Genomic DNA, 23,789 nt, shown 5'->3' with positions numbered 1-23,789 from the left:
CACCGATAATATTCGTTCATATATGATGTGATCATAACAAATGAATATTAACACTTGGGTTATTTGGAAAGGGGTTTCTAAATAAAATGTACTTGTGTAATAAACAAATCATATGGATGATTTATGTTTTATGAAAGAACATTACATAGTGTTATTTAAGTTGGTTAAATAACAATATGTGAATAATAATAACCAAGCATGACTCTTAACATATAATAGGTTTTATAAGTTATAAGTTATAAACTTATAAAAGTATATATGTATGGATATATATATATATATATATATATATATATATATATATATATATGTTTAAAGTTTTATAAAAGAAAAAGATAATAACTCTTTCAAATATATTATTTTTTTATTATTGAGTAGAGACATGCAAAGGGTTTGATTTGTGGAGAGAAAGATGGCTTTGAATAAAACCAAACTTTTCTCTTTCATTTTTCATATAACACACACAACATACATGCAAGTAAACATCAATTCTCTCTTCCTTTCTTTCTCTTGATTTCGGCCAAACTAAGGGCAAGGAAGAAGGTGTTAATCAAGTGTTTAAATCCTAGCTAAGAAGGTGTGTTGTTGAAGCTTGGGGTATACTAGCTTGAGGAGCTTCCATATTCAAGTTCTTGCCTTTCAATCATCATCCTTTTCACACTTCTTTGGTTACTTGAAAGGTAGTTTAACATGCAAGAACTTATAGTGACATGCATGTGTTTGATAGTGTGTAATTCGTATTTGGATCCGGGTTTGGGTTTTGCATGTATTGAATTGGTTCTATACACTAAAACTAACAAGATTTAAAACTTATATCCGCTGCGTTTTTGGTAAAATAAGAATTTTATCACTTTGATAATCTTGTTAAAACCCAACACAATGTGCTTTGTTCCCTCTTCACTTCTGTTTAGCAAAGATTACCATGTGCCACGCAAAGGTCGCAACATTTGCAAGTCGATAAACTCGTCACAAACCAACTCAAGTGTCGTTGAACCCCTTGTTACCTGACAGACTGCAAATTATGAGTCGTCGCTATGGTCGTATGATCATATTCAATCACTCTCCACCAAATACTCGGTAAGATCACCATTTATGGCTTGTTTTTATATTTTTACAAGCTAATGTTGAATAAAATAATCAGGAAAATGATTTTGCGGCTATAGCCGAGTCTTTAAAAAAAGTAGTTAAGACGATGATACGAAAAACTAGTAAGGCGGAAAATCTTTTAAGTAGCCTCGAGCTAGTTGATGATCTGCAAAGGCTTGGGATCGCGTATCATTTTAAGGAGGAGATACGTGATGTCTTGGAGATGATTTACTGCAAAACACACGACAAATGGAGTACAATGGACTTGAACCTTCAGTCTCTTGGTTTTCGACTGCTAAGACAACATGGTTATCCGGTCCCGCAAGGTTATACAATTTATTAATAAATCATTTTAAGTTAGTAGTCTTCAAATAGATGTTTTTAAGTATTTATTTTTTCTATGTATTTAGACATATTTGGCAACTTTAAGGACAAGATTAAAAACCTTGACCCATGGCGATACGAGGATATGGTCGGCATTTTGAACTTATACGAGGCGTCTTTCCATTCATTCGAGGATGAGCACGTATTGGATGAAGCAAGAGACTTGACAACCAAATATTTGAACGAAAAACTAGACGAGATAAACAGAAGTATAGCACTATTAGTAAGTCATGCTTTGGAGAGTCCACTACATTGGAGGGTACCACGAGTAGAAGCGAGATGGTTCATCGAAGCATATGAAAAAAGAAGTGACATGAATCCGACATTGATCGAACTTGCAAAATTGGATTTTGATATGGTCCAAGTTGTTCATATAGAAGATCTAAAACACGCGTCAAGGTATCATTTCTCTTTCATCTTATGTGCCAAAACTATTTAATAACGAATAATTCGATCTAATGATGAATAGATGGTGGAGAAATACAAAATGGGATAAGAAGTTAACCTTTGCTCGTGACCGGCTGGTTGAGTGTTTTTTGTGGTCCGTCGGCTATAGCTACGTACCCGAGTTTAGTTATGGAAGGAGGGAGATAACAAAGGTTAATGCCATGATAACTTCTATTGATGATGTCTATGATGTGTATGGTACATTAGATGAACTTGAATTGTTTACAAATGTTATAAACAGGTAAATACTAATTAAAAGTACTATTTACTTCTCAAACAAAGATTTCATGAGAACTAAAAGGTTTCTGACATTTAGATGGGATATCAATGCGGTCGAGGAACTCCCCGATTATATGAAGATGTGCTTCCTTGGACTGTACAACACGACAAACGAGATAGCGTATCAAACGTTTATAAACACAAACATCGTTGTCCTTCAATACCTAAAGAAAGCAGTATACAATTAATCCATCTTTATTATGTGACTATATTGGCTTTTATTTTGTGACCATGAAACCTTTTATGAATGACTAACGGCCTTGACGAAACACACTACTAAGACCACGTAAAGCACAGTTTACTAATAATATGCTACCGAACAAATACGTTTATTTTGCAAATTATTCATATCGTCAAGTATACTGAAGAAACACTAAGTGACCCCGGCAGATTACGGATAATCTGGGGGTTAAGTAGATGTTTCCCACGAGGGTTAGGTCTGGCAAAGATGGTTGTACTTCTGATGACCTGCAAAACAGACACCGTGAGCTCGTCACTGAGAAGGGGGGGTTCCTCCTTGTGACCACCCTCCGGCGTGAGAATCAGACTAGATTGCTCTGAATATAAGTGTATATTAAGAGAAATAGCTAGAGCAGATATGTGAGTATGAGATAGTATATGATAAGATGTCCTCATACCGTTCCAAGGTGTTGGAGTATTTATAGCCGAAGGTAGGTTTCCAAGCAGGTACAGCCAGCTGTATAATATTCCTTTTCTACCAACTGTGGGCTATGCATGTAAGGCCCCGAACCCGGTGGCCCTACTTTCGTGTCGGATTTACTCATAAACACAGTTCTTCAAATCAGAGTTTATTAAAACTTTTCGCGGAATATAAAACATCAATCATTTGTTACAAAACATTAAATCTTTTCTTTGATACCATAACACAAAACTTTATATTTAAAACATCTTTACTTCTTTCTTCAGATGCCAGCCGTTCAATCCATGCCGTGTGTCATCCTCATGCTAACTCTATAATCAGCTCACCTGCGTGCATACTAAAAATCAGCTACGCTGAGTGAGTTCTAGTTAATCAAGCAACTTATCATACAACCACTTCATACGAAATATATACGTATCCGAAGACACATAGTCCACTGTCTAACATGCCACTGTTTAACCACTTAATTACCCCTACAGCTTAGCCACTTAATTACAAAGGCACGTATAGGCTTTCCCTATCACGCACTCACGCTATGCCACTTAATAACGAAGGCACGTATAGGCTTTCCCTATCACGCACTCACGCTATGCCACTTAATAACGAAGGCACGTATAGGCTTTCCCTATCACGCACTCACGCTATGCCACTTAATAACGAAGGCACGTATAGGCTTTCCCTATCACGCACTCACGCTATGCCACTTAATAACGAAGGCACGTATAGGCTTTCCCTATCACGCACTAACGCTATGCCACTTAATAACGAAGGCACGTATAGGCTTTCCCTATCACGCACTCACGCTATGCCACTTAATAACGAAGGCACGTATAGGCTTTCCCTATCACGCACTCACGCTATGCCACTTAATAACGAAGGCACGTATAGGCTTTCCCTATCACGCACTCACGCTACGCCACTTAATAACGAAGGCACGTATAGGCTTTCCCTATCACGCACTCACGCTAAGCCACTTAATAACGAAGGCACGTATAGGCTTTCCCTATCACGCACTCACGCTATGCCACTAACACCCTTACTAGACTCCTGCTACCTCTAACACCCTATACTTTCCATAGAAGGAACCCTATACTTTCCATAGAAGGAACACTATGCTTTCCATAAAAGGAACACTATGCTTTCCATAAAAGGAACATTATACTATCCATGTAAGGAACTCTATATATATCCATGTAAGGAGCTAGTCACTTCCCTTGACGATACGTGCAATATCCGAAGATCGTTCACGTACCGGCAAGCAATCATTCATCTATTTCACATTATCCATATAAGGCATACACATAAAATCTATATCCTTTCGTTCATACTTTCTTACTTTCTTTTGTATTAACTTACTTTCATATCTTACGTTATAAAGAGCATTACGCCCTACATTCCTCGAGTATTACTAGGGCTCGGAACCCTCTTCGTAACCATACAACCAGACGTTATCATTTCTTTCTTCTATTATCTCTATCATGTTCATACACATAAACATACATAACATACTTACCTTATTCTTAGCGCTGCAACCTGACAGTACGTGCAATATCCGAAGATCGTTCATGTACCATCAAGCAATCATTCATACATTTCACATTCATTCGCAACATATATCTAATATACACTTACCATTTAAGTTAAGTGTATAATTCTAAACACATCGTAGTATGCACACAGCCCCGAAAACATAACACATAAAAGGGGCTAGAACTCACCTAGACTTTGCTTCTTCCTCTGGTAGCTGTAAATCCCTTCCTTAACTGAGCTCGGTTGACTGAACAAGTTACACGTATCAATTAACTATCACTTCTCATAATGTATTTCTATCTTTATATGACCCACCACGAACGGGGGTCCGGGGGCAGCGCCCCTGGCAGCGGGGTCTAGGGGCGGCAGCCCCTAGCAGGGTCCAAGGGGCAGAGCCCCTGGCTGGGGTCGAGCTGCCAGGTCAGCTTGGAAAATTTTTATTTCCAATAGCTGCCTTAACACATTTTCCATTAGGATTTTAATTTATTTTCTAAACGAACTTCACTTTAGGCGAAGTTAAACCTTAGGCGAACTTGGCTTCAGGCGAAGTTAAACCTTAGGCGAACTTGGCTTCAGGCGAAGTTAAACCTTAGGCGAACTTGGCTTCAGGCGAAGTTAAACCTTAGGCGAACTTGGCTTCAGGCGAAGTTAAACCTTAGGCGAACTTGGCTTCAGGCGAAGTTAAACCTTAGGCGAACTTGGCCGTAGGCGAAGTTATCCTTAGGCGAAGTTATGCTTGAAGGCGAAGTTACGCTTGAAGGCGAAGTTCATCAGGCGAACTTAATCTTGCAGGCGAAGTTATCGCGCTGCAGATCTGCTTGCCCATAAATCCTTCGTTTCTTAGCCAAATAACTCGATTTTGGTACCCACGGAATCGTATGATCGGCGCCTACAAATCCCAACCATCAAATCGGCCTAAAATCGACGTTTTAGGGGTCCGATTTGGGCAGTTTGGGTTTCGGGTCCGGTTAACCCATCCAATCCTAACCATTTTCAGTAATATTAGCTTTGTTGGATTTGTTCTTACCTTACCAACTCAGATCTATCAACAAAATCTCGGGTCTCGGCTCCGAATCTTGATCGGTTAGAATGTGTGTGTTAGGAGTTTTAGGGTGTAGGGTGAGAATGAAGATATTTTGGGGTTTTGGGGGTATTTATATCCCTGAAATCCCATTCTCATTTAACCCATCTCAAATAATCCAAGTCCACAACCCGCATCCATTACCCAACACTAGCCCGATTCATACCAACTCCTAATCTGTTATTTATTTCCTGATAACCCGAGTAAACTTTCTCTCTAATATTAAGTAATATAATTAATATTACTTGGAAATTTCGGGATGTTACAATGCACATGCCATGCTGGTGGTTGGTGGGTAGGCAGAGGCTGATAGTGACATGGCCGGCTGTGTACTATTCCTTTTCCACCAACTGCAGGCTATGTACGTGCCACGATGAGGGTTGGTAAGTAGGCAGCGGCTGATAGTGACATTAAGTACTAGAGCGTGCTGCTCGTCGTACTGTTGTCAGTGAGCTGTCACCCTGTGATTGGTTCATGGGCTGCTTTGGTCAGACCTTGTCTATTTTGTCCATATCTTGGCAGGTATAGTACAAAAGATCCTCCAGAAGCGTACGGACTGGCTCATTTGGGCCCCCGCCTTGCTCATTCCTTCTTCAGGTGACTACTGAATTATTGAGAGTTAGTGCCTTGTGCGTGTAGCCTTGCTATTAGTGCGGGTAGCCTTCCCTGAAGGCTTGTATCCGCAGCTGCGGGAACAGGCGGGGTACTTCACCATTGGGAGGCTTTTCCTGCGGGAACAGCTTGCGTACTGCGCGTAAGGTCTTCATCTCTCTGAGCATGGTGGGTCCTGCGGAACCAGTTGGTCTTTGCGCAGACGTCCCTCTTCAAGGTGAGTCTTGCGGGTTCAACTGGGCTCTGCTAGAACCTACCTCTTCAAGTCCCCCCAGTCCAATGTTCTTCTCATGAATTGTTAATAAGTGAGGTGAACTTTTGGACTTAAGCAAGGGGTTTTGAAAAGGGTTTTTAGTTTTAAGGTTGTCCGTGGGGATTCTTCCCGCGGTTTCCCTAATGTCACGTGCAGAAATTCCCGACTTTTCTGCTTGATCTTTGGGTATGATGCGGGTAGGTGTGTAACTTCCTCGTAAGTCAGGAGCTTTGAGTTTCACTTGTGTAGATTCTCCACGAGGTTTTGGTAGTTTGACATAGTGATCAATTATGTTAAATAACCAATTCCATCTTGGAGCTTCAAACAATCTAGTTCTCAACGTTCCTGCTATGCGGGGATGTTATTTCCCTTTCCACAAGCATGGCCCAGAAGATCCTTCTTGGTTTTAATTCCCTGCAAGTGCTAAGTATGTGAAGGGTTTCGCTTTGACACTGTACCCGCACTCGTCTTATAGTTACTTGACTTCCAAGATATTCTTGGCTTCAATTCCCTGCAGGTGCTAAGTATGTGAACGGTTTTGCCTTGACACTGTACCCGCACTTGTCTTACGGTTTCTTGGTTACCAAGGTAAGGGGGTATATTCCCTCTTATTTTTGAATCTTTTTGAATCTTTGAAATTCGAAGAGTTGGTGAAAGGATAAGAACAGTCCAAACTGTTGAAGGGACGTTAGCGTCGTCTGACGGTTTCTTCTGACAGTTTCAGGACGTGCAGGAAGTTATGGTGACGTGACGGTATATGGTCATTCCAGACGCTTTTTCAGGCGCGTGGGCGCGAGTTTTCGGGCGCGAGTTTTACGGCACGCGTCCTTTCAACAGCTGTTGCCAGCTTGCTCTTTCCACGTGTCATAGTTTCATTGCACCTGCGCTTTCTCTCTCCTCCGCATTAAATTCATCGCATTCATTGCGATGAGTATATAAAGGGGGAGAGGGTGCATGTTAATCCACACCTTCACTTCACTCTTCTTCTAATCGATTTCCGGCGAATACTCTAACTTTTCCGTCGAGCATTCTCCTGAAATCGTTCTTCTTTACATCCAAAACATGTCTTCCATTCATGATCCTGAGGCTACTGCCGAGGAGTCTGAGGTGTACACCGAGAACCCAATGTCCGCGTCTGATAAGGACGATAAGAGTACTGCTGGGGAGTGCCAGTGTGCTCTTACCGTCGACCTGTACCAGTACATCATCAAGAACTTCATGCTCGAGCCTTTCGAGCCTGAGTTTCCTGAGCCTCACCAGACGGTGTACGATGCCCCCAAGGGCAAGATAGGGGTTTATGCCTCATTCTTCATATATGGGAATCTCATATTCCCATTAACGAAGTTCGTATACCGTGTTCTGGAGAGACACGGTGTACATTTGACGGAGGTGCACCCGATGGCGATCGCTAAGGTTCGCCACTTTGAATGGGTATGCCATATTCTGGGCGTTGAGCCCCGCGTCGACCGCCTGATGACCTTCTACTCCTGGAGGTGCATCCAGGGCTGGTATACCTTGGTCACTCGGATAAAGGGTTTGAAGATCTGCGCTACCGAGCGCAGTTTTCGGTCTTGGAAGCGGGAGTTTTTCTAGATCTCCGCTCGCGTCGTCCCCATTGCGATAACGTTCAAGAACGGGAGGGCGCTCCATAGCCTTCACGCCTCCAATTACCAAGAGGCGGAATGGTTCACCAAGATCTCCTAGATCCAGACTCCGGTTTACCGCTTTGCGGAGTCTGGGATGGTGATGCTCGGTATGAGCCGGGTGTGGAAAGACGCTGGGACAGAGGCGCCACAGATTCCCATCGTCCTCGAATACGGTTTGAACTCTATCCCTTACAGTATGCTTCAAATTATTTGCTAATTTAGGGTTTCTGTTCTAACCATTTCTTTCTTTTTATTTTCAGAGGGAAAAAACTTGCAGTCTCTTCTGCAGCCGCGGGGGAGCGGTGGTCCCGCTCGGTTGGGTACTCGTGATCTTGACGAGAACGAGTTGCCCATCCTGGAGCAAACGGCGGATTGGTTTGTGGAGGTCTACCCGCCGGGCCACGAGATTCTGAGAGCCACGCGGCCAGGTAAAGGACTCTTTAACCCTCGCCCTCTCAATGCTCAAACCTCTGCTGGAATTCCTCTAATTTTGTCATCTTCTGATGAGGAATCCGCAGATGGTCCTTTCTTCGTGAGGAAGAAAAAGGCTACTGGCGCGAAGGGCAAGGCGAAGGTTACCTCCGCCGTCGACCTAGGAAATCAGTCTGACTCCGAGACTGAAAGCGAGGAGGCGGCGGGGAACCCTGGGGGTGGTGAGACCACTGTTCCGGAGGTTGAGACAGCTGTCACCTCCGGGCAGCCCAGTACGACGACGATGACCGGCATGAAGAGGCCGGCTCCATCGGGTTCGTCCCCGCCTGTCAGAACCTTCAAGCTCAAGAAAACTCGTAAGTATAAATTATATTCAGCTTAACTGCATATCTTTCCGCCATCATACTTATATATCGTCTTCGTGCAGGCGTGGATGCAACCGCATTCCCGAGTGGAGCGGGAAGGAGCGTCTCTGGACCCATGACGGTAGGTTTGGTCAACCTACCCGAGGCGATGACCCAGGCGGCTGCGCCTGTTTGCAGCATTGATTCAGTTGCTCATCCCGTTGAGGCAACTGTTCCAACTGTAACATCATCCCCGCCGGCTGTCAGTGCCATCTTCACGGAATCCTTCACTGAGCCGGCGGTGGTTTATCCTGCGGGTTCTTCCGCAGCTACGGCCACGGTTGTGAGTTCACCTCCAGTAAGTTCACCTCCGTTGGTTTCTACCGCAGGGGCCTCTACAATGCCTCCTCCAGCGCCGGCGACTACGGCCGGTCCCTCAGGTGCGTTCAGGGTTGGGGTTTCTAGCCAATCTTTGCCTCCTTCCCATCTCTCTGACCTCTTGGATGGATATCCCTTAGGTTCGGGTGATGGGTTTGGCGGCTACCGGCCTGTTGTCGACCCTACAGGTGCGTAGGGTTATTTTGGCTTATTATTATTTTTTTTTTATCATCTTTTCCTAACTGTTTTTAGTTTTTACAGTTTCGGATTCCAATGAGGTGTATGTTCCACGGTGGAACATCCGCCGGGGAACAACCCTTCGAACAGCTGTGGACTGCGTCGAGTGGGCGCGTCACGCAGCCCCAAGTGGTGCGTTGGGGGAAGCCATGTCTAGCTACCAGGAGGGTAGGCTGACGAATGAGCTTCGGATTCTCCTTGCCCGGATGCAGCCGCGCGTCGAGTTGCTTTGTCGTGAAAACGACAAGTTAAAGGCGGCACGTAGCCAGGAAGTGGCTCAGGCGCGGGCTATCCGGGAGGAGAACAGGAAACTTGCCGCCATTGCTGCGGAGAAGGAAAAGGCCTTCAAGGCCCTCGAAGTTGAAGTTCAGGCCCGGCTCGAGGCCCGTTCCAAGGCTACCCAAGCTGTTAACGAACAACTTAGGTTGGCTAAGGAAACTGCGCGGAACGCGACCGAGAGGGCCACCAGAGCTGAAGCCATTGCTGAGCCTTTGCGCGCTGAGATTGAGGAGTTTAAAGCCAAACTAGAGAGGCTTCAGCAGGCTCATGATGCTTTGGTTTTAGAAGATGCCAAAAAGCTCCAAGAGATCTTGGACCAGAGGGGTATACTTGACCACACTGAGCGTAAGCTGAAGGGCGTTGAAGAGGCTGCTGCTAAGGAAGTGTTGATTGCCAACCTTAACAAAAATGAAGCCGAACGCGCCCGTGACCAAGCTCAAGCTGCCCTCCAGGAAGCTCTGATCACCAAGGAATGGCTTTTACGAGAAGCGTTGTCGCAGGTATGCGTAGCTTCATAATATCTTTACGCTTTTCTTTATACTTAGAAAAGTTTGATACATATATTTTTTTTTGTAGGTTGTGCATCGGGTCTTCACAAACACATCCTATGACGATGCCATGAGCGCAGCCCTCAACGCTTCCCATGATGATGGGGAAAAGGCTGGTTTTCTGCTTGGTCTGGGGTTTGTTGAGAAGGGCATCCCGCCTTCCAACTTCCCTCTTTATGACTTGGACACTGAAGCTGCTTACGACCAAGCAGTGAACCAGTATGCTGCCTTCCCGCATCCGGTGATGGAGAAGGTGAACAAAATTGCTGCTGCTGATGATGGGCTAACTATTCTCAAGTCTTTCCTTGAACCGCCACAGCCAACTGATGGTGCGGGTTCAAGTGGGTTTGGAGGGAGTGGTCCTGAAGTTTGAACCTTTAGATCCCTTCCCACTGTTAGAATAGATTTATATTTTTGCATGCGGCTATGTGCCCAGCAATTCTTGTAATATTTGAATTTTGATGGAATATATATTATTTGTTAATGCCTTGCCTTGTAAACCTTATATGTTTTGTTTCACGCATATTTTGGTTTAACTTAGCAATTTCTTGATTACTTTGGATAAGTTAACTTCTCAACGTGGCAAATAATAGGTTAAAGTTTTGCTTCCTCTTTCTTGATTGTGCGGGTACGACCGTCACTTTCACTTAGTAGGGTGGCTAAATTTTACCTATATCTGACCTGCGTGAAGGTTTTCCTCATCTTTTCCGTAGAAATTTTCTAAGTGTTTTAAATAAGTTAACCTTTCGACGCGTGGTTGTCAATAGGTTGATGTTCAGTATCCTCTATCATGATTGTGCAGGTAGGACCGTCACTTTCATTTAGTGGGATGACCAAACTTCACCTATAACTGACCTGCGTGAAGGTTTTCCTCATCTTTTTCTTAGAAATTTTTGCCGTTTTTTGTGTTTATGCGGGTTTTGCCGCCTTCCACACGCAACGACTTACTTCTTTTCACACTTATTTATGCGGTGAATACCGGCATATCAGTGTGGAAAGTTCATAAGTATAAAGGTAAGGCTATCAACACAATGTGATAAAGGAGAATCATTTCCATTAGAAGTGGCTCTAGGCCTTTTCTTTACAAGTTTGGAATTGATCTACATGTAACATTTGCGTAATTGAGCTCCATTCCATGTTCTTGGGATGGGGGTGCCATCGAGCCTTTCGAGCCGGTATGTGCCCTTTCCCAAAACTTCTTTGATAATGTATGGCCCTTCCCAGACCGGGGCCAGCTTTCCTGGGCGTTCTTGGTTCGAAGCCTCGTTGTTACGCAGTATGTAGTCTCCGACATTGAAGTTGCAGATTTTTACCCGCGTGTTGTAGTACTTTTGCATTTGTCGCTTGTAGTTCTCTTCACGCGTTGCGGCTAAGTCTCTGCGTTCTTCGGTTAGCATAAGGTCTAACCGTCTTTCCGCATCATTGTCTTCTGGCTGAATCAAGACCCTTGGTGAGGGTAAACCAATTTCGACCGGGACCATGGCTTCAGTACCATAAGTGAAGCTGAACGGGGTTTCTCCCCTACTGGCCTTTTTCAGCGTTCTGTTTGCCCAAAGGACGTGTGGAACTTCGTCCACCCAGCCGGATCTGTGTTCCAAGAGTCTTTTCTTTATGCCGTCGACGATGATCTTATTTGCTCTTTCCACCTCACCATTACCCTGCGGGTGCGCCACTGAGGTAAAGGTGTGGGTGATTTGAAGTTCTTCCAGCCACTTTTGTAGCTTCTTGTCAGCAAAGTTGGTGCCATTATCGCTCACCAAATTCTGTGGAAGTCCAAAACGACAAATAATAAATTCCCAAATAAATTTTTTGATATGTTTTGCGGTTGTTTGGGCTAAGGGTTTTGCTTCTATCCTCTTGGTGAAGTAGTCGATGGCTACCACTAGAAACTGAACGTTCCCTGCTGCTGTGGGAAATGGACCTGTCACATCGATGGCCCACTTCTGAAATGGCCATGAAGAGGTGACTGGAACAAGTTCATTCTTCGGGCGATGCGTGTTGGGTGCGTAGAGTTGGCAAGACCTACACTTTCTGATGTATGCCAGCGCATCCGTATGCATCCCCGGCCAAAAGTATCCCGCATTGTTTAGCTTAGCTACAACAGCACGTGGACCTGCGTGTACTCCACAGATGCCCTCGTGCACTTCCCTTAGGAGGTAGCCAGCATCTTGGTTGTCCACGCATCTTAGGAGTGGGCCAAGAAAGTTACGTCTGTAAAGGATGTCATCGATGAGTTGATAGTTCAGTGCTTTACAGCGTATTTTTCTTGCTTGTGTTTTTGACTCTGGCAGTATACCCGCCGCAAGGTAATTTATTATTGGTGTCATCCACGTTTCTGTGCCGGTTTGGATGACACAGATTTCCTTGTGCGGGACTAATGGTGCTTCAAGGAGTTCAATGTGGATGTCCTTTCCCAAGTGGGTGAAGGCTAATGATGCAAGCTTGCTTAACGCATCCGCAGATTTGTTTTCGCTACGCTTGACGTTGTAAGGCCCCGATACCGGTAGCCCTACTTACGTGTTGGATTTACTCATAAACGCAGTTCTAAATATCAGAGTTCATTAAAACTTTCGCGGAATATAAAAACTTTCTTAAAACATTTCATATCAAAACACGTCTTGTCTTAAAACATCATTTTGCCTTTCAAAATAAACGAAACATTAAACTTAAACATCTTGAGTCTTCCGATGCCAGCCTCTTATTCAGTGCCACGTGTCTCCTCAAGCGAGCCGCCTCATCCTACTCACCTGCGTGCATACTAAAAGTCAGCTACGCTGAGTGAGTTCTAGTTAATCATACACTATACAATACACATAAACTTATATTCTTTCATTCATACTTTCATTCATACTTTCATTCATACTTTCTTTACATACATAATCATACGTTTTAAAGAGCCTTTCGCCCTATAACCTCACAGATATTATAAGGGTCTGGTCGCTAACATCACAGATATTATAAGGGTCTGGTCGCTAACATCACAGATATTATAAGGGTCTGGTCCCTAACATCACATATATTATAAGGGTCTGGTCCCTAACATCACAGATATTATAAGGGTCTGGTCCCTAACATCACAGATATTATAAGGGTCTGGTCCCTCTTTCCTCGAATATTAGTAGGGTTCGGTTCCCTAGTTCTCGAATATTAGTAGGGTTCGATTCCCTCTTCGTTACCATACAACCATACATCATACCTCGAGTATTATTAGGGCCCGGTACCCTCTTCGTAACCATACAACCATCCTTTCATTCTTTTATTAACTTTATCACATTCATACACATAAACATACATATCATACTTACCTTATGCTTAGCGTTACAACCTGACAGTACGTGCAATATCCGAAGATCGTTCACATACCATCAAGCAATCATTCATACATATCACATCATTCACATAAGGCATACACTTATCTCTTAGGATAAGCGTATTAACAAACACGTCGAGTATGCACACAGCCCCGAAAAAATAACACATAAATGGGGCTAGAAACTCACCTGAACTCTGCTTATTCCTCCGATAGTTGAAAATCCCTTCTTTAACTGAGCTCGGCTGACTGTATAAGTTACACGTATCAATACTCGCCTGATCTAATCTGGTGGCCTAGTATTAGCTTACTTTTACTTATCGTTTATAATTTATTTTCTAATCGAACTCGGCTTTAGGCGGAGTTAAACCTTAGGCGAACTTAGCTTTAGGCGAAGTTAAACCTTAGGCGAACTTAGCTTTAGGCGAAGTTGAACCTTAGGCGAACTTAGCTTTAGGCGAAGTTAACCCTTAGGCGAACTTAGCTTTAGGCGAAGTTAACCCTTAGGCGAACTTAGCTTTTAGGCGAAGTTGTCATCAGGCGAACTTAGCTTTTAGGCGAAGTTGTCATCAGGCTAACTTAGCTTTTAGGCGAAGTTGTCATCAGGCGAACTTAGCTTTTTAGGCGAAGTTGTCATCAGGCGAACTTAGCTTGCAGGCGAAGTTCATCAGGCGAACTTAGCTTGCAGGTGAAGTTGTCGGCTGCAGCTACTGTTCGTCCTTAATCATCTTCGTTTCTTAACCAAATAACTCGATTTAGGTATCCACGTAATCGTCTGACCAGCGCCTACAAACCCCAACCATCAAATCGGCCTAACATCGATGTTTAAGGGGTGCGATTTAGGCATATAGGTTACGGGTTCTTTTAGGTTAACAATTAACCTATCAAATGCTAATCAATTCCAGTAATATTTGCTGTTTTAGGTTCGTTTATAACAAATTAACACAGATCTATGATTTCCCAAATCAAACCGAACCTATACGAACGATTTCTAACTATAAACGTACCTTAAACGAGTCGAACTACGAACCCGGTTTTGCCTTGATGTTGTTTTGGTCAGTCACGACGTTCCAGCACTAACAAGCTCGGGTTTTCGCCTTCGGATCTTGGTTCGGGTTATAAGATGGTGTTGTGTGTGTTTTGGTGGTGTATGGAATATGTGAGAATAAGGATTAAATGGTGATTAATGGTATTTATATTTAGGGATCATGGGCTTAAGCCCATGGACTCTCCTTCCTTCTTTCATAACCCAAGTCCATAACCCATATTCATTACCCAACACTAGCCCGACCCATTCCAACTCCTACTCTATTTATTTATTTCCCGATAACCCGAGTAAACTTTCCCTCTATTATTAAGTAATACAATTAATATTATTTTGGAAATTTCGGGATGTTACAGACGTGTATGACTTTACAATCGTTAAAATCACGCATAAGGGTTTTTGCTTGTGCGAGGTATAGGGCCATTGTGTCGTTCACGGCCGTGTACGTCCCGTTTATTTGGTTGGCTATTAACATGGAATCCACGTGGGCTTCCAAGTTTTTCACTCCCATCTTACGCGCAATTCTCAGCCCGGCCAAGAATGCTTCATACTCCGCTTCGTTATTCGTACTTGGAAAATCCAGTCGAATAGCGTAAGTGTATTCTTGGCCTGCTGGGTTGGTTAGTTTCAACCCTGCGCCTGAACCCTCGTTGTTGGTTGCTCCATCAGTGTAGAGTCGCCAGACATCATCGATGTCTTGTGCTGGAGAGGGTTGAGCCTCCTCCTGGCACTCTTTCTCCCGCGAAGCGGGGACTTCTGCAATAAAGTCGGCCAAGACCTGGCCTTTTATGGCTGGTCTTGGCTTGTAGTTTATCGCGTATTCCCCCAACTCAATTGCCCATTTGGCTAGGCGTCCCGACAACTCGGGTTTGCCTAGAACGTTTGCAAGTTTGAAGTTGGTGAGAATGGTGATTGGGTGACCTTGGAAATATCGTCTTAGCCTGCGTGAAGCCTGTACAAGTGCTAAGACTAATTTTTCCAGGGTAGAGTACCGGGTTTCCACGTCTGTTAGGACACGGCTAACATAGTAGATTGGCATCTGGATGCCTTTCCGCTCTACTAGCAGGACTGCTCCGGTTGCTCTATCTGTGGCGGAAAGGTATAGGATTAATTCCTCCCCCGCTTCTGGTGCTGTGAGCGTTGGGAGTTCGATCAAGCGTGACCGAATTTCCTGAAAAGCTGCTTCCGCTTCAGGTGTCCAGCGGAAGTGCGTTTTCTTTAAACAGTTTCTCAATGTTGACACGAATGGGAACGACCTATCCGCATGGTTTGCCAAAAAGCGGTTAAGTACGACTAGTCGTCCATTCAGTGTCTGAGCTTGCTTGATGGTAGTAGGTGATTCCATTTTGATAATGGCTTCGACCTTTTCAGGGTTCGCTCTGAAGCCATCTTTAGTAACAATGACTCCTAAGAACTTCCCTTCTTCTATCCCAAAGGAACACTTGCTCGGATTGAGCTTCATGTTTATCTTTCTGAGTGTGTTGAAAGTTTCTTCGATGTCTTTCAACATCGCTTCTGACTCAGGGCTTTTGATGACCAAGTCATCCATGTAGACTTCCAAGTTCCTCCCAATTTGGGCATGAAACTCTTTGTCCATCAGGCGTTGGTATGTGGACCCGGCATTCTTAAGTCCGAATGGCATCATTTGACAACAAAATGTGCCATCGGGCGTCCGAAATGCAGTTTTGTCCTGATCGTCAACGGCCATGTGGATTTGATGGTACCCCTTATACGCATCAAGGAAGCATTTAAGGTGAACCGGTGCTAACGAATCTACCTTAAGGTCAATTTCGGGTAACGGATAACAATCTTTGGGGCATGCTTTGTCTAAGTCTTTGAAATCTATGCACATGCGCCATTGTTTGTTAGATTTCGGTACCATGACGGGATTTGCAACCCATGTTTGATATCTGCTAACGCGTACGATGCCCGCGTCAAGGAGTTCCTTGACTTGGGTTCTACACACGTTAGCTTGTTCCGCTCCCATTACTCTGCGCTTTTGTACGACTGGCGTAAAAGCCGGGTCACACTTGAGCTTATGCTCTGCCTTACTTCGAGGTACACCAGTCATGTCAGCTGGTGTCCACGCGAAGATGTCAGCGTTTTTCTGTAGTAAGCGTTTGAGTAAGGTGCGCGTAGGTCAGTGATTGTTGGGCCAATGGTAACAGCCTGGTCAGTGTATTTGCCATTGAAGGCCCATTCTTCTGGTTCGGTGATGGTTGGTTTAGCCATCTTTGGTTTGGGTTCAGATGAGACAGATGCGATGCATACCTGGGGAATACCGGTGATCATCGCTACACCCTCAGCTGTTGGCCATCCCATCATGCCAAGGACTGAAGATACCACGGCATTGAATCTTGCCATCTCGTCTCTCCCGAAGAGAATGTCGTACGTGTGGTGTGGCTTCCTCATTACGACAAAGTCCACGTCTTCTGTGCGGAAGTGTTTCCCGTCTGTGAGAATGACGGGGAAAGATAGGATACCCAGGGGGGGTGTTTGTGCTGCCGTCGAACCCTTCCATCGAGGCGTTCCTTGTCTTCGTCGTCTAGCTTGTCGAAGAACTGCCTGTACATAACCGTTGACGAGGCGCCGTTGTCAGCAAGAGTGCGGGAAGTGATGTAGTGCCCCAGCTGGCTTTTGATGACGATAGGGCCTTCTTTGCTGGGTCCTCCTGGCACTCGCGGGAAGCGCACCTCAGCTTCCTTCCAAGCGCATGGTTCTGTCGTTCGTCTTTTTCTTCCTCGGACGTTACTATGAACCATGTGGATGCTGATGTTAACGGGCTTTCGTCCGTTGCCTTTGTATCGGTTATCATTCCTCCCTCCATTCTTGATTGATGCCACAAGGTGTGTAAGTCTTCCATCCTTGACGAATGTTTCAACAATATCCTTCAAGGATGTACACTCCTCAGTGGTGTGACCCTTTGTCCCGTGGAAGTCACAGGATTTGCTCTGATCCGCGTTATGTCGTTGCCGGATCATTGGCGCTTTTGGCCATGGGAGTTTTTCGGTGGCAAATATCTCCGTGACGCTTTTGGTGAGTGGCGTCCACCGGGGTTTTCGGCTTGATGGGTGCGTGTTATCCCTTCCGCCTACCAGAGGGCGAGAGCTGGATGAGGTGTCAAAGTTTACCCTTGACTGCCAAATACCTAGCTTCCTCTTTTTGTTGTGCCGGGCGGTCCGGACTTGTTTTCTCTAGTCCTCTGCGTGTAGAGGTTTGTGCTCTGGGGAAGATCTCTACCCAGTTGCTTTTTCGTTTCCGCGAAACGTTTAGCTGCTGTCAAGATGGCATCCCATGTGGATGGCATGCCGTCTTTACCCGTCAACGTGCGGATAAGCTCTGGGTATTCGGCGCCCTGGATGAAAGCGGCGCGAATAAGATCTTCGCATATGGTGCCCAGACTCAGCTTCTTCGAGTTGAAGCGAGTGATGAAGTCTAGTAAAGATTCATCCTCCTCTCTAACGCAGTTGAGGATCGTCCACTGCTCTTCAGTATATTTCCTCTGTTGACTGAAGTGCTGGCTGAACTTGAGTTGGAAATCCGCCCAATCATAGATGTGGTGGACCGGTAAATGATCAAACCACGCCCTGGCCGCTCCAACCAGCGTCATCTGGAACATATAACACCACGTGGGTTCCGTCCAGTTGCTGACGGTTGCCCCCGCTATGAATCTGTTCAAGTGATCGTCTGGGTCGGATATACCATCATAAGTGCCGATGTTGGACATCTGTTTGGCACTCTTCGGGGCGATTGCTTCCGCAATGTCCCTTGCAAACTTGGACGTTCCCGCATTTGCAACAGTTGGTCTAAAGGTTTTGGAGAAGTCACGTGGGTTTCCCCCCGCGTTCCTTGGTTTGAAGGTTTCTCCAAAATTCCTTCTTGGTTGGAAGTCCGTTTCCTTACGCTTCCCTTTCGCCCTATGACGAGGGTTTACGTCACTGTCGGACTCCTCCCAATCATCGTCCAAGTATTCACACTCATTGCTCATGTTGAGCTGTTGTCGAGTGCTTCCGAATTCGTCAGCCTGTTGGAGTGAACGTAAGCGTTCATCCAACTCAGCTTGGAATTCCTTCTGACGTGCTTCCGCCCACGCTTTAACTTGATCAAGTGTTTGGCGGGGGAGCCTCGTCTGTTGCCTTTCCAACTGGTATCGGTGAATCCCAGTGAAGGATTGTTTACTGCACTTGCCCTGGCTTGGGTAACCAGGGTAGTGTTCGTAAGAATTGTGTATTCGCCGGTGTTCCCCCCAGTAGCTGGGGTTGTGGTTACCGGAGTTTCTTGCTCACTCCCTGGCCTTGGCACCGGAGTAACCTTAACCATCTTTCCAGAGGTTTTGAAAAAAAGTGAAGAAGAATTAGTTCTAGCTTCTATGCACGGATGGCGCCAATGAAGAAACACTAAGTGACCCCGGCAGATTACGGATAATCTGGGGGTTAAATAGATGTTCCCACGAGGGTTAGGTCTGGCAAAGATGGTTGTACTTCTGATGACCTGCAAAACAGACACCGTGAGCTCGTCACTGAGAAGGGGGGGTTCCTCCTTGTGACCACCCTCCGGCGTGAGAATCAGACTAGATTGCTCTGAATATAAGTGTATATTAAGAGAAATAGCTAGAGCAGATATGTGAGTATGAGATAGTATATGATAAGATGTCCTCATACCGATCCAAGGTGTTGGAATATTTATAGCCGAAGGTAGGTTTCCAAGCAGGTACAGCCAGCTGTATAATATTCCTTTTCTACCAACTGTGGGCTACGCACGTGCCATGCTGGTGGTTGGTGGGTAGGCAGCGGCTGATAGTGACATGGCCGGCTGTGTACTATTCCTTTTCCACCAACTGCAGGCTATGTACGTGCCACGATGAGGGTTGGTAAGTAGGCAGCGGCTGATAGTGACATTAAGTACTAGAGCGTGCTGCTCGTCGTACTGTTGTCAGTGAGCTGTCACCCTGTGATTGGTTCATGGGCTGCTTTGGTCAGACCTTGTCTATTTTGTCCATACCTTGGCAAGTATAGTACAAAAGATCCTCCAGAAGCGTACGGACTGGCTCATTTGGGCCCCCGCCTTGCTCATTCCTTCTTCAGGTGACTACTGAATTATTGAGAGTTAGTGCCTTGTGCGTGTAGCCTTGCTATTAGTGCGGGTAGCCTTCCCTGATGGCTTGTATCCGCAGCTGCGGGAACAGGCGGGGTACTTCACCATTGGGAGGCTTTTCCTTCGGGAACAGCTTGCGTACTGCGCGTAAGGTCTTCATCTCTCTGAGCATGGTGGGTCCTGCGGAACCAGTTGGTCTTTGCGCAGACGTCCTCTTCAAGGTGAGTCTTGCGGGTCCAACTGGGCTCTGCTGGGACCTGCCTCTTCATACCTAAAGAAAGCGGTAAACAATTAATCCATTTTTATTATGTGACTATATTGGCTTTTATTTTGTGACCATGAAACCTTTTATGAACGACTAACGGCCTCGACGAAACACACTACTAAGACCACGTAAAGCACAGTTTACTAATAATATGCTACCGAACAAATACGTTTATTTTGCAAATTATTCATATCGTCAAGTATACCCATTCCAAATTTGATTAGAGTCAAACACGCTTACCACAACACTACCCCCTATATATATACATATATATATATATATATATACATATATATATATAGAAAAGGGTTCAAATAAAAACAAGTGTTTTGTGAGAAGTGTGAGAAGAGCTTTAAAATAAAACAAACCACCTAGATATGACACTATACAATGTAAATATGAAACTATACAATTATTTAGAAACTATCAATCTCAACTACTAGATCATAGATCCAAGGGCCTACATCTATTCTTATTCTTCTCACAAAAATATTGTTTTTTACATTAACCCTATATATATATATATATATATATATATATATATATAGGGTAAGAATCATAAGAGAACCATTTGAAAATTTGAAAACTTTGAGAACCATTTTGGAACACTAAAAAATCTCTAAAAAATATTTAAAAAAATCATAAAACAAAAAATAACAAAAATTTTAAAAAAGTAAAAAAAACAAAATTCTTATATTTCATTCCAGTTTCATAAAAAAAATTAAAAAAAAAACTTCGTATTATACACATGTGTATAATTTCATTTAATCTCTATTTACGTAATGTACACATATGTATATTATCATATACCTTAAATTGTACATATGTGTATAAAAAAACATGTATAAAATTTAAAAAATAAGTATTATACATATGTGTATAATTTTGTTAAACCAGTATTTTTTTTCAAATTTTTATTTTTTTTATAAAACCAGGATGAAAAATAAAATTTTTCGTTTTTTTACTTTTCTTATTTTCGAGTTTTTTTTTGTTTTATAATTTTTTTTTTATTTTTTTGTTAAAAAAAGTGTTTTTTATGATTTAAAATAATTCTCAAAGTTCCCAATTTCAAAATAATTCTCACGTGATCCTAATTATATATATATATCTAATGATTACATTGATAATATAATAATACAGATTGTCTAGTTTATTTTCTAATTTTGGGTTGGATTGAAATATTGCAGTGGGCAGATTTACGCAACACATACCTTCTAGAAGCAAGGTGGTACCATAGTGGATATACACCAACACTCGAAGAGTACTTGAATAATGCTTGTATAACAATAGGAAGCCCTCTAACACTCATGTACATGAAGTTTTCAACTTCAATTGCTTCAAACCAAGAGATCCAACAATGGTTTGAAGAATCTAAGAACATAGTTAAACATACATCGCTAATCGTCCGCCTTGCTGATGACCTAGCAACATCCTCGGTATGACTTATTATTAACATACTAGACAAATGCATGCGCGATGCAGCGGGTGTTTGAACATAAACCTTGGTAATCACGTAAAAGTTATGGGAGTTCATGGTTCGGTTTGAAACCTTACAACTATTTAAATCGATCATCGGTTAGGTTCACGGTTGGGGTTTTCTTTAACGTTTGGTTTTAATTTTCAACGGTTTAGTTTTTATTTTCGATGATAAATAATCATTACTAACAGTTTGGCTCGCATGTTTGGCTTAAACCATCAAAACCGGCATTGAACACCCATACATAACATATTAATTTTTTTAATTGAAAAAAACTCCAACAATATCATCCTCAAATTAAAGAGAATAAAATGTTCGTTTTATGGTGCAACATTTTTTAAAAACTATTAACGTACGAAAAAGTTATGTCGGTTTAAAAATCGTGGGAGGAAGTTGGTTTAAATGTAAAATAAATAGTAATAAGAGGGGAAGGAGCACTCATGGGTAATACCCATTCACCGGCCAATCATACATCGTTATTTCATTTCTATCATCAAGTACCCACCAGAAATAACTGAATAACTGGAAACACCTACCCATAAGTACCATAAAACTTTGTTTGTAATATATGTAATAAATTGATTATTAATGGGTGTTTTTAATTTCTTCAAAAGTCTCCAACAATCATATAACCACCTGGTAAATCTTTGTCACAAATTGTAATTTGGCAAACTACCCATATAGTTATAGGTGAGTTTACCATGTGGTAAACTACCCATGAACCTTACCCACACTAGTGCCCCTTCCCCTCTAAATGGTTAAAGATGAGCTAGCAAAACTGTAACTATTATTTCATAATGTAAAAAGTTGTAAATATATTAAATGAAGCGTGTGCATTTTATGCTTGAAAGTATTAATTTGTAAATCCTTTAAAACCAAATGTCTTAATTTGTCATTCTCCCATACATTATATATAGTATAAATAACCCTGTAGTTATATTATAGTGTTCACATAAAAACCAGTAATTCTTCATCTTCGTGTTTACAAGGACGAAATGGAAAGAGGGGATATCTCAAAGTCGATCCAGTGTTACATGCATGAAAGTGGTGATACTGAAGATGAAGCTAGAAGGCATATCAAAAACATAATCATGGAAACATGGAAGAAACTTAACAAAGAACGAGCAAATGCCAAATCTCAACTTCTACAGGAGTCAGTCGACTATGCAATGGACATTGGTAGGATTGCACAACTAATGTATGGTAAAGGAGACGGAAATGGCCGTCCAAATGTGACTAAATCTCATGTATCCTCATTGTTGTTTAATCCTATCCAAGGGATCATATAGTTATCAAATTAATATGTATTTTTCGCTAAAAGCTAAAACTTCATAATATCAATAATTCTCGGTTTTATGAATTTAGGTTCTCGAAGGGTTAGTAATCTACATCTACATATTCAAATAAAGTAAAAAAATTGTAAACACGTGTCAGTTTATGGTTAACTCCCATAAGTTTTTTCCCTCCAAAACTATATCAATGATTATTCATTTTCCTTTTACACTCCATTTATATTATATTTAATTAAATTATTCACTTTTCTTTGAACCCTATTTATATTATATCTATACACTTTTATACAAATAAATATTTACATATTATACTAATATACATTGTTGGAATATATTTCACAACATATTTGGTGAAATCCAAAAATCAACAACAAACAATGTTTATTAAATATTGAAAAGAATATAATTTTAAATGTTATTATTAACATATTATACTATGTATATTGTTGAAGATTGTAAATAAAAAAAACACTAATATGCTTTCAGTTTACAAAATAATTTTTTTAATCATTAGATTATAAATACACGCTTAAAAGTTGATCCATTTTTTAAAAATAAATCCATTTATCTATTGGTTTTTTTATACATTGCCATATAAATTTATAAATTATAAATATATGATTTAAATCTATCTATTTTTTTTTTGATTAATTTAGTAAACTATACATGTATGTGTTAAATTGTAATGATAGTATATACCAATCACTTTCAAATATAACAAAGTTTATCACATTTAGTTTCTTGGGTTTTTTATCACGGATTGTTTCGGGTTTTTTGTGAAACTTAAATTTGATTGTTACGGGTTAAAAGTTGATAAATAAATCGTTTGGTACAAACTAATTACATTTAGCTCAAATTTTTACGCGTAAAAAATGTGTAATCTGAATATTTTTAAAATTTTGAAAATGCAAATAGATTTATTGTCAAACTTGTTACGGGTCAGAGCTTTGACTTGAAATGTAAAACAAATGAAAGTTAGAATTTTAAATATAATTGAGTTTCGAATTTATTTTTAATGACATTTTTGAAAATAGTCAAAAGATTCAGGATTTTGCATATTGATTATTTTTCATATGACTATTAAAATTTAAGAAAAAATGACAATCACA

At 42.2% G+C, this 23,789-nt stretch overlaps 1 protein-coding gene across 1 annotated transcript; it reads left to right on the top strand.

Moving 5' to 3' along the window:
* The first annotated feature begins 883 nt into the window (after window positions 1-883).
* LOC143606101 (R-linalool synthase QH5, chloroplastic-like) lies at window positions 884-22,677 on the top strand. The gene is made up of 7 exons (XM_077081984.1): window positions 884-1,077; window positions 1,142-1,412; window positions 1,497-1,869; window positions 1,940-2,158; window positions 2,234-2,372; window positions 21,099-21,347; window positions 22,378-22,677. The coding sequence occupies exons 2-7, from the start codon at window positions 1,193-1,195 to the stop codon at window positions 22,675-22,677; spliced, it is 1,500 nt and encodes a 499-aa protein (XP_076938099.1). The 5' UTR covers window positions 884-1,077; window positions 1,142-1,192.
* Window positions 22,678-23,789: the final 1,112 nt, after the last annotated feature.

Source organism: Bidens hawaiensis, unplaced genomic scaffold (assembly GCF_021521415.1).
Source record: "Bidens hawaiensis isolate Kalapana, Puna unplaced genomic scaffold, B.hawaiensis_p1.1 tig00002123_1, whole genome shotgun sequence".
Lineage (NCBI taxonomy): Eukaryota > Viridiplantae > Streptophyta > Magnoliopsida > Asterales > Asteraceae > Bidens > Bidens hawaiensis.
The sequence above is the reverse complement of the archived record's forward strand: the minus strand, read 5'-3'. Positions and strand labels throughout refer to the sequence as shown.

Bases quoted from the DNA above. Each gene is read 5' to 3' on its own strand.
- LOC143606101 (XM_077081984.1), top strand. From the start codon at position 1,193: ATGATACGAAAAACTAGTAAGGCGGAAAATCTTTTAAGTAGCCTCGAG. The intron at 1,870-1,939 runs GTATCATTTCTC...AATGATGAATAG, and splicing joins GATCTAAAACACGCGTCAAG to ATGGTGGAGAAATACAAAAT. The intron at 21,348-22,377 runs GTATGACTTATT...CGTGTTTACAAG, and splicing joins ATGACCTAGCAACATCCTCG to GACGAAATGGAAAGAGGGGA.